The sequence below is a fragment of the Thermobia domestica genome, chromosome 12 (assembly GCF_964235325.1).
Source record: "Thermobia domestica chromosome 12, izTheDome1.hap1.1, whole genome shotgun sequence".
In the NCBI taxonomy this organism is placed as follows: domain Eukaryota; kingdom Metazoa; phylum Arthropoda; class Insecta; order Zygentoma; family Lepismatidae; genus Thermobia; species Thermobia domestica.
In genome coordinates, this window is record NC_137465.1 from 138266049 (window position 1) to 138277737 (window position 11689).

General features: G+C 37.9%; 1 protein-coding gene across 1 annotated transcript; it reads left to right on the forward strand.

Annotated features, from left to right (window-relative positions):
• Window positions 1–293: 293 nt before the first annotated feature.
• On the forward strand, window positions 294–10436 carry LOC145666121 (uncharacterized). Its single transcript, XM_081733207.1, has 3 exons — window positions 294–508; window positions 2909–3403; window positions 10320–10436. Exons 1-3 carry the CDS (start codon window positions 398–400, stop codon window positions 10434–10436), a joined length of 723 nt encoding a protein of 240 aa, XP_081589333.1. The 5' UTR covers window positions 294–397.
• The last annotated feature ends 1253 nt before the right edge of the window (window positions 10437–11689 follow it).

Genomic DNA, 11689 nt, shown 5'->3' on the forward strand with positions numbered 1-11689 from the left:
TTCTTGGAACTATTCCACCTTTTCTCTTCTGTAGCGGCTCACTTCAGCTCTTCTGTGATCCGTTCAGCTCTCTGGAATTTGGACAATAGTTTACACACACACATTCACAAATCAACACACAGCTCTATTGAAGCAAGAATCTCTTCGGGTCTTCGCTTTCAATATTTGGGAAAAACCAAAATCCACGAACAGAAACGATTCATGAAGTGACGCGGTTCAGTTGACTGGAGTATCCATCCATGTATCATTTTCGGGTCAGTGCAGTGATTTATCTTAAACACGTAGTTCAAGAACGATACATCGTCTCTACAACGCATGAACAATTGGACTCAACGGCTTACAGCCCAGTCACAGATCTTGAGGATTCTTAAAAAGAAGTTTTGTATCATACGCAACAATGCCAAAGGAGAAGTCTTCAAAAAGTACCTTGATTCGCCAGTGGTTGCAAGAATTTCCAGATCTAACATACGATGGAAGAATAATCTTTTGTCCATTGTGCAGCAAGCAGGTAAGAAAAGCTATTTTTATTTACAGAATTTATAAATTTAATTAAATCAATTGTACACCCCCCCCCTCCTTGTTTCTGTATAGCTAGCTAAAGTAAAACCTTTATCAATGGGAGGTTAACTATTTTAAGAGACAACGTTACTGAGCTGCTGAACTCGTGAAAATCTAATTTACATGGAATTTAGATCAGTTAAGAAAAAACATAAAAATAATCCTGTAACACAGGAAAATCTTTAAAATGTAAAGACTTCTAGCAGCCTGCTTAAATGAAATATATGAACGATGGTTTTGAAAGTGCTAATGGAAGAAAGTGTCTAGACTTACACATTCAACAGTTTTAGGGATTCTCGGGGATCTTGAGAAAAGCGGACATGGCATTCTCGGTTCTTTCCGAAGGACTCCCCCCCCCCGAAAAAAAGCGGTAAAGGTTAAAAACAATGTAAGTTAAAGTTGACATATTGTGTCAGTAACTCCAAAAGGGGTCCTCTTTTCGGAGAAAAATGTTTAATGCCAGCAATTACTCGACAGTTTCAGGAGCTTAAGAAAACATATTTTTGCTATCTCGTTTTTCAAAAGAAAAAAAAAATACGAAAGAAGTTAAGAAAGGCGGGATTCAATTTTTTTTAAATGCCAACAGTTCCAAAAGTTTGAAAGAAGAAATGTGCAATGCCAATATTGATTATCTTTAAAAAGTTAAGGAAACTGGATATATCCTTTCATCCCGAAAATATCTAAAAACGAGGATTTCAGTTTGAAAGAAAAACTAGAAATGTCAATATCTTGAAAAGCATAAAAGATAGGAAAAATGTTTAAAGGCCATTTTTTTTTTTTTATTTTTCTCGAAAAAGAAAGAAAAGATCTGTTAATAGTTAAATAACGGCGTTTGAGGTTCATAGATTGTCTCAGAACTTGTTTTACGAAGCAGAAACTTGTTTGTCTCTTTGTTTTTTTATTTATCAATTTTGCTCGAGGTGCTACTGTCTATTGTCTTAAGATGCTATTGATTTCCATCCATAGTTACAGACAAATAAATTCCACACAGGGGCAAGAAAAGAACAGTCTGACACTCGTCTAACAAGAATTACAATTGCGGATAATTTTATTTTAGGACAGATCTTAAGAAAGGAAGAATTTGTCTCTGATGTTCTCTCCCCAAAGCCAAAAAAAAAAAAAAAAAAAAGGAATTCTAATCGATTGCTCTCTCTCCTGATGAAGAATATCCATACACCTTTTGTCGCAGGGCCGCAAGAGACAACTAATTTCCAAAAAAAAAAAAAAAAAAATTAAAAAACGCCAATTTTATTTATTGTATCATGCTGATGTTCACGCTCAACTAAGGCATTGCTAATACTTTATTTTCGTTCTAACTTTGGTTTCTGTCAGTTGATAGTTGCAAAAATTTTGAATTTTTGAAATTTTAAAACGGCCCTTATTTTAAATTTTTGACAGGTCACTGATTTTCACACTGAAACATTTTAATCATATTTTGGGGAAAATTTGGTTCAAATCAGTTTAAAATTTTGTAAATTACAGTTTTAAAGAAAATTTTAAAGGGACGATATTTTGAAATTTTTCATGCAATTATTTTGGCATCCAAATCTCAAACAAAATATTGCCAAATTATGTTTTAATTTTTGCCAAGTTGGAGTGTGTCAGCATTCGAAATTAAATAAAATATAGTGCTTAAAATTAAATTAGTTACAGTGCTTAAAATTAAATATTATTTCTCAGATATTGATATACAATTTTATTGCTTCTGTCTGTAAATTGGGGATTATTCTGAAGTAAAATGCTCATCGATTAGTCTTTTATTTGATCTGTTCTGATTCGAAATGGGACTGGGGTATATTGGTCTTTAACGAGGTAGACCAACAAGTTTGCCTTTTTGTCAACTTTAAATCAATAATGTAACGTTCACCGATTAAAAAAAAAATAAAGCACATTACGACCAGAAAGGCAAGCAAACAGTGATGGTAGTTGTCGCAATTAGTGCTCTCAATCGGGTCAGTTCGGGTCGACTTTTGGTTGGACACCCTCGAGTAACGGGTCGGGTCAGGTCAGCCTAACTCGGGTCACGGGTCGGGTAGCGTTAGACCAACTCAGTTCACCGGTCGAGTCGGGTCACCCGAGATAGTTTGACCCGACCCGACTGGTGAACTGAGTTGGTCTAACGATACCAGACTCGTGACCCGAGTTAGGCTGACCTGACCCGACCCGTTACTGAGGGTGTCCAACAATAAGCTGACCCGAACTGACCCGTTTGAAAATACTAGTCGCAATGTACACGAAGAAAATTAGAGAATTTGAAACCGAAATTAAAGTTAAAACGCCACCATCTTCACTAGTTTTGTAAGAAGCATTTGAAAATATATTTCTAAGCGTTTTTTTTTTTTTTTTTAAGGTTTCTCAGGAAAAGAAGTGCCACTTAAAGCAACACATTGATGGTGCTGGACATCTTGCCAAATCTAAAGCGAAGAAACAACAGAAACAGACACAGTTAACTCAGCCTTTTGGATCTGGATCTGAATCTGGAACTGCGAACACATTTAATGCGGATCTTGCTAGAGCCCTTGTCGCTGCCAACATCCCATGGAACACACTTCAAAATGAAACATTCCGACAGTTTTTACAGAAGTGGTGCCAGCAATCGATACCGTGTGAGTCAACACTCAGGAAAACGTGTTTGGATTCTGAATACAACAATACACTTGATACAATCAGAAAGGATATTGGCGATTCCAGCATTTGGGTAGGCGTCGATGAGACTACTGATGCATGCAATAGATACATAGTGAATGTTGTTGTAGGAAAACTTGATGAAGATGGACCTTCAACTCCTCACTTGTTAAGTAGCAAGGAAATTAAGAAAGTGAGTGCCCAGACAATTGCTTACACCGTGAACAAAAGTTTGCAACTTCTGTATCCTAGTGGTGTGGATGATTCTAAAATTCTTCTTCTTTGCACAGATGCAGCTTCTTACATGATTGCTGCGTTTAAGAACCTAAAACCTTTCTACCCCAACCTCATCCATGTTACCTGTGTAGCACATGCTTTTCATAGAATTTCTGAAACAATCAGGAACGAATTTCCTCAAGTCAATGCCCTCATTTCTAACATGAAAAAAACTTTTTGCAAAGCCCCATCGAGAATCGCTGTCTTTAAAGAAAAACTGCCTGGCATTTCTCTTCCTCCACAACCTGTCCTAACGCGCTGGGGAACATGGCTTGAAGCAGCTTTGTATTACGCAGAGAACTTGGACGCTATTGCTGGTGTTGTTGGCGAACTTCCTGGTGTGGAAAACATTGCAAGTGTTTCAGTTTTGAAGGAACTTTTCAAAGATCCCATTCTCAAAAGAGATCTTGTATATATCAAGTCAAATTTTTCATTCTTACCTACGACGATCACTAAGTTGGAAGCTACGGGAAAGCCACTTAGTGAACAGGTGTCAGTAGTTAACGAAGCCGAAAAGAAAATCCAAAGTGCTACGGGGAAAGTTGGGGAAAAAGTGCAGTGTAAGTGGGAAAGTGTAGTGAAGAAGAATGAGGGATTTCTTGTGTTGGTTCGTATAGGGAAAGTTTTGATGGGAGAGGATGAAACCATCCCCGACGAAGTGGAAATGAAAAATGTATCGAAATTTAAGTATGCTCCTGTAACATCTGTCTCAGTGGAAAGATCGTTTTCGGCAGCAAAGATGATCCTTACAGACAAAAGAGAGAGATTGACAGTCGAAAACTTTGAGAAACTGTTGGTAATTTACTGTTTCCAAAATTACGAATGAGCAAGTTGTGTACTGAATGAATCACCTGATTCACTGAAAACAAAAGATGTTAATAAAAAGGGGTATGTAATAATTTATACTATTATTTTTAGAGCCTATTTTTAATTTTTAGCGCCTATTTTCCTATTTTTAGTACCTATTTTAGGCGCCTAAAATTAAACTTTTTGGTGCCTAAAATTCCGAAGTCTAGTCATGACTCATGATGTCCTATCTGTATCGGCCAATAAGAGCAGAGGATATCTGAAATTCTAGGAATCCGCTGAAATGCAAGCCGGCAGACAGGCACGTAGCCAGGATTTTGTAATAGCGGGGATCCGTGACGAAATATTGATGTTATCACACCAGAGGCTGGGTCGTTCTAAACTATTTTACTGGTAAAATATTATGGTTCGTTTAGCCAGGATTTTGTGATGGGGAGGGGGGAGGGCGTGACATGAAATATTGTGGTTACCCACAAGACAGTCGATCAATCTAAACTATTTTACTGATAATGTACCCATATTGGTTTGTTAGGCCAATAAAATGAGGATATGCTAGTAAGTATTTTAGTAACAAACTAAGAAGAAATCTCGAGTAAAAGGATATAAAAAAATTGAGAAAGGATATAGTCTTCCGAGGTCTTTCGAACTCGGTTCTTCTTGTCTTTTCTTCTTCTTTTTCTTGTGTTCGTTTAATGTCATTAAGGATAGCAACGAGATATCTTTCGGCAATGAAAACATCCTGCCGTGAAAAGGATTAGTGTTGCCGCGAAATTCAAAATTTCTTTAACAAGTGTCACTGGAATCTAAGTTGCCAGGCTCATATTATTGGGAATTATTGGTATTTCTTAGGTTCTACCTGATGGTCTATCTGATCGTTATTTTTAGTCTATAGGATTAGCATGGAGCTAGTTGGAATTCAAAATGCTTCGTTAGAATAATAACCATATTTAACTTGACTCCTCCCACTGTTTCCCCCAAACAAGCTCCTCATAAGAAAGAATAACCAAACGTTTGCTATGGCTTTATATTTTTAACACTGGTTCTTCTTTTTCTCGTTTCTTTTTGTTTCATGTTTTTTTTTTAATTTTTTCATTTCTGGTCTCGAAGGGGGGGGGGTTGTGGACAATATTCACAAATCTGACAATAATTTACGATTATATATATTATCTCAAGGATTCCTAATAGTAGACCTTTTTTACTGAAATGGGCCCACGACTCATTTTTCTTTTATTTACCTTTTGTGTGATGTTCTGCAAATGTAATGTAGTGAACCTGTTTGATGCTTCACTTACAATTTCATGTCCGTATCCTGTATGGAATAAGACAATTTTGTCATAAAATGGGCCCCCCTCGAACGACGGGGAGCTTCCCTGGGGTCAGTGGCCCACTACCCCCACTAGTTATGGCCCTCCGTCTTGGCAATCATTTTTTCTTAATTGGAAGGTATTGTTACCGTAATTGATTTTGTAATTCTGTTATTCCATTATTATTATTATTATTATTATTATTATTATTATTATTATTATTATTATTATTATTATTATTATTATTATTATTATTATTATTATTATTATTGCAAAGACGATTCCTGGCTACATATTTTATATTTTATGAACTTTCTGATTGCATTTCAAGTCTTTTTGTTGAATAAATCAACACACACCACTTCAGCGGGTTTGGGGGAGAGAAATATTATAATGTTGTTTTTCATTTGTTTACAGGCACGCTACACCAAGCCTGGATACTACATTTCATCTTTCTATATCTACGGGAAGTACCCTAAAGGTTTTAATGATCAGAAGAGAGTGAATAAGTGATGAGATCAATGAACTTTACGTATTAACAACAATTAAAGTATCAGGTTGTCGGAAAAGTCATGACGTATTTCGGTAAAATATGACAAATGATTATTTCTGGATATATTACAGTTATTCGGATCATTCAATAGTTAATCATGGATAGCTAAGATGTTGAGCGTTTTGTGTATTAATATTGCCCTTTGTTTGGTTTGGTTTTACAGATTTGATCAGAGATGGCGTGGGTCAATGAAAACTTGACCAACGACCCACTGACTCACCACCCACCGTGACCTACTCTGACCCATGATTCACCAGCCAACGTGGCCTACTCTGACTCACTACCCACCATAACCCACTCCGACCCACCACCCACCATGAAGCACTAACCTACCAAAACACATCGTCATCAACTCTGACACATGATCCACGGCCTCTTCTCTACCGACTAAAGAGTTTATACTTGTAATAAAACCAGGTTGTCAAATTCTAACTAATTCTACGGTCACTGCCAATCGGTCAAACACCGCTCTGTTATAATAACGATGGATCTGATCTTTACGATATAAAATGGTAAAGTGTTTGTCATGGGCAAAATTACGATAAATTTCAATTAAATCATCATGGTCTAATTACTTCCCTGTTGTATTATCGATACTTTTCAGCGGAATAGCGGATGAAATTTGAAGGTCCCAAATCAAGGTAAATAGACCAATTTATAGAAGCTTACATTACAGATTTTATGTCTATTTTTCGCACAAATTTTGGGTGCGCGGTGGTTCAGTGGTAGAGCGTTCACCTCCGGTGCTTGGGGTCTTTGGTTCGATCCCAGCTCGAGCCGTGTGGTCTTTGTGGTGGACAAACACCGTGCTCATGGGTTTTCTCGGGGTTCTTCCACTTTCTTCATTCCACCATTTCACTCATCTCTCATCATCACCGTCTCCTTTAGCCTAACCTTCATAACCGTGGGATGTAAAACTTGAAGATTTCATTTCATTTTCATTTTCTCACAACTTTATGGGTTAATTGTCCTGTGTTCTAAGCGCTCCATATAATAAACAAGCTTCAGCAATTATTATAAAGTAAGCATATATGGATATTTGATGGGAAGCTCTGTACTTTTTGTTGAGTTGAGTTGATTTTGAGTATAACTCAACTCAACAAAAAGTACAGAGCTTCCCATCAAATATCCATATATACGTCCCTTTCAGCAGCGAGGCTATATGAAACGTGGACCTACCCCATGCCGTAAACGTCGCCAACATCTAGGGGCCCACTTGCGAGTAAACGTCGATCGTCAATATAGCGACGAGCCGAAGGACTGCCGCTAGGGTCCCACTGGGGGCAGGGTTTCGCCGAGTCGAAACAGATATCTCGAGTCGGGGTGTTGAAGTTACCACCGCGTAGCAGCGAGGAATTCGTTTTGGTCTGCGCTCCATCGATTTGTAGCGGAGAATCGCGAGGGGACCAACACGAACTATCGCCAGTCGTGTGCATACGATTATTATTATATAGTATTTTTTTGACGAATTGTTCCTCAAGTTAGCACCGGAGGTCAAGAATAATCTCTACCTCAACATCATGAAGTGAAAAAATCTTGAGATAAGTGCGATAGTTGTATCAATTTAGATGGCAACTGTCTCGATCATTAGAAAGTTAGTATGGGAGAACTATGAAATAAAGTAAATACACAGGCGTCATTTTGTTATAAAATTACATGGCGAACGCATTTTGTCTTATTCCAAAGAGTTATCGTCTCATATACACGGTTAAAGAAGCACACTGATTGATCGAATTGAAAAGATATCTACGATTTAATCCTTTACAAGCGTCCTTTCCTTTATCTCCTCCTTGATGAATTCGGAAGAACACCCGCCCAGTAATCATAAGGTTGGTTTATCGACCCCCCTTCGGGGTACTTTTCTGGTACATTTTTAAAGCGTTTTTAGACTAAACTTAATGTAAACAAATCACACATAAGCGATTTAACATATTTTGAGGGAGTAATTTTGTGGTTCATTGGCGTTTTGTCGCGTCTCTGCCACTGGTAGGCTGCTGGTGGTATAATTTTCAAAACGGAAGAGGGGTCACCGCGGATCGTCGTTGAAGGGCCGCCATTTTTTGGCGAGATGTCAGTAGTTATCCATCGGTGGTGCGGATTAACGTAAATCCGAACCACATGAGCTCCTACCAGGAATCTAACCCTGCTGTATTTCTTCTTTCTCAACTTGTTTATCAACTAATATCGATCGCTACAAATTAACCCATTATCTATTTACCATATGTGGAAAGTGCACCCCTCCCCATCGAGGGGAATGTTAAAAAATGCTAGGAAGCGTTATGTTCATCTTCAATAAAGAATTAATATACTGAATTTCAGCTCCGTAAGTTTAATGGCTTGTGAGACACTCAATTTTTTAAACAAATATTCGGATCCCCACAATCCCTAAGGATATTATTATAATGAAAGCAATATGATAACAGCACAGTTTGGATTAAGGCCTAACTATATACCTAAAGCCATTTTATTTTACTTCCATTTTGCCGTGATGATTAGGCACACATAGTAACATTTTTTTATGTAATAATTTATATATTATAGTGATCCAGAAATGAATTTATTCCAGTAGTTAGCTCCTTTAAAACTCACGGGCTGCGTGTCTCGAAAGCCAAGTAGTAATATACGTCCTATTGCTATTATTACAATTACAATGCCAATGTCCAAGAATGCCTCAAGTTCTTTTTTCAGTTAGAGATAGGGGAAGGCGTTGTACCTTTGAAACAATGTACCTTTGAACACCTGTGCTTTTCTCGAATTCAGAGCTATCTAGGTGAAGTGATTACAATCCATTTGAAAGATTAAATGAAGGAAAGCACTACAAACGCGTTTGGCTGTTGTTTATTTAGTGTTGTGTCGAGTAATGTTCCTTTTAATCTTTTCACCCCCGAAACGAAGATTTTTTGTAGTTACCTTTTGATTTTTGTGCTCGTCGTTTACGCAACTTATGATATTTATTTGTCCAAACTTGAGGTAGAATCATTGGTGAATACAGTAATACTTTTAGTTTTAACTTCTGTTCAATATTTAATGTTACCATCTCAAGTCGCCGATAACCCTGATAGCCGGGTTTCGATTCTGTTGTGTGGAGTGGGAGCTAGGGGCGGTGACATAGTGACAGGAGACAGGGGAGAAAAATATCCTTTCGGGAACGATTTATTTAAAACTCTGCCTGGCTAAGCTGTGTTCCTGGCCCCTGTTGGCTGTAAGACCGCAGAGCAGCGAACAGAATTATAAAAGACAAAGCAAAGAGGGTCTTGTGCCATTCATGATGGCAGAACGGAATCCAGTTGTAAAGAAAGAACAGGAAAACCCTAAATATATAGATAATAAAATAATAAATCTCAATAGACATATGGTTTCGCCGCGTGGTGTATAGCCTAGCATGGGTTAGTACCATAGTTGGCCGCTAGGGCAACGGCAATGTTAGTTGTACTCTGCTTCCTGCCACGTGTCGACTCCTGCCCACGCGCTCCTTGAAAGGTGCTGGATTGACCTTGGCTATCTGCCCACACACTCCTTCAAGGTGAAATAGAGGTCGTAAAGACAATAGAAAGAAGCTAGATTGGCCTTGACTATCCGCCCACGCGTGGTGCAATGTGGTGCAATATGGTGCAATAAGGTGAAATACGGGAAGTGGTGCAATCGGATGAAACACGGTGAAATCTGATGCAATAGCCACCGCCCCGAGAGTATAAAAGAGGTGAGTTCGACCTTGCCGATATCCTGTTTTGGGCTGGCACTCAACCTGTGCTGGTCTCGTCTCCAATTTGCAGCAGTTGCGCTACCACCTCAGACTCAGGTATGCTGCCGAACCTAGAAATTATTTCTAAGTTCGCCTTCAATATGATTTAACTTGAAATTTCTTAGAGAAGCGATAACATGCCAAGCAAAAGCTAAAGGGTTACGCAAGTATTAACACCTTACTTGCTGCTCGAGTCCAGGTATTTCTTAAATCTCTTTTCTTTTTTTTTTCTCTCTTCACATTTTTACAATATGTGGAAATTTCGCGAACCGAGGAGCAGTCTATAGGATAGTAACATATATGTAAGATGGAGTAATGTCAGTTAAACTATAAATAGTCTGGTCACGCTGTATGTAACTCGATTGTACTTCTTTTCTTTTTGATTTCTTTTGTAATAAATACTTTATTATGGAATTCTTATTTATTTATTTATTGGACTCATTTAATGATTTAGGTGCAAGCCAAGAATCCTCACATTTGTACTGGGCGATTCAGGTACAGTCTTAAAATTAAGCCTCTGAGCTACGAACTTCGATGCTACTTCTCTTCCATTAAGGTACCAGTTACTTAATTCCAGACTAGCGGCCGAAGAGAACGCTCAGTTCGAGGTTAATCGCGGATTAATACAGAATCCGTCAGCTAGGAGGAAGAATACGAGAGAGAGAAGTATAGGTTCATTCCATCGAACCTGTCCTGTGCGTATGTTGCACAGGTGGTGGAGCCCCCAAACCATACTCACACACCAACTTACTAGCAATAAATGTAACAGATTTTGGTGGAGGTGCCTTGGGTACAATATTTTTGGTTTGTATAGTCCTTACATTTACCTTGGCTTGCTTGGTTATGTTATCGCAGGAAATGTAGTTTATCTTTTTTTTTTCGTAAATTACTTAGTGCTAATATTATAAGTTGTGATTCGGAAACAATAAAAATAGACAGTGTTGTTGCGCTAGTTAAAAAAAAATATATAGCGGAGAAACTTCTTCTTTTTTGCAAATAGTAAACGTACTTAGTAGCATGTAATCCCGTGTTTAGTGGAGTGCGTTCCGTGACAGTGTTCAGCCTACTAGCCTTTTAGCGAATTAATATCGGCGTAATTTGAGATACTTATCAGAAATTATAATTTGATAAAAAGTAAAAGAAGATAAAATAGAAGAGCATTAAATTTGGTTTTAAAAATAACAGGAATATCAATATACTACGTAAATTCTACATTTTTTTTAAAGGAATAAAAATATACAGGAAGAAGGAAGTATGTCTATTATCATAAATTCAATCTAGAATTATATTTCTTATTTCCGTACGATTGAAGGAAATAACGCAATGAACCACAACATTTTTGTCTTCTTCCTGTCATTGCTAAAATAAGAAGTAGGTTAACAAGGACATTGTCACGGACGAGTACTCGCTGAACTGAATATTGTAAACAAACATGAGTTTTTAGCAGACACTAAAAGCAAAATTGCGGGACATAGGCAAATCACATTGTCCTAATTCACCAGCTCATGATGGAAAGCATAATTATATTATAGATAGATGGCTAAACGTCTTTTGTACAAATTGCCACAAAATGAAATCGCCAGGATATGGTCCTCCTGAATATCCTCCCCCTCCATTTAATCCGGGGCAAATAAATACTTCAGGAGATCTGAATGTTAGTGCCGATAGAACTCTATATCTTGACCCTCCTAGTATTAAGATAGAGGAACCGCCTTCTTCTGGCTGCGTAATAACGCCACTGGCAACATCCAGTCCGGTAGGGACTGAACCAATCCCTGCGACGGTCAACGCAGGAACATGTGAGAAACCGCAACCTTTTCCTAG

Coding starts and splice junctions, on each gene's coding strand:
- LOC145666121 (XM_081733207.1), top strand. CDS start 398: ATGCCAAAGGAGAAGTCTTCAAAAAGTACCTTGATTCGCCAGTGGTTG. Junction 509..2,908: donor GTCCATTGTGCAGCAAGCAG/GTAAGAAAAGCT, acceptor TTTTTTTTTAAG/GTTTCTCAGGAAAAGAAGTG. Junction 3,404..10,319: donor CCCAGACAATTGCTTACACC/GTGAACAAAAGT, acceptor TTAATGATTTAG/GTGCAAGCCAAGAATCCTCA.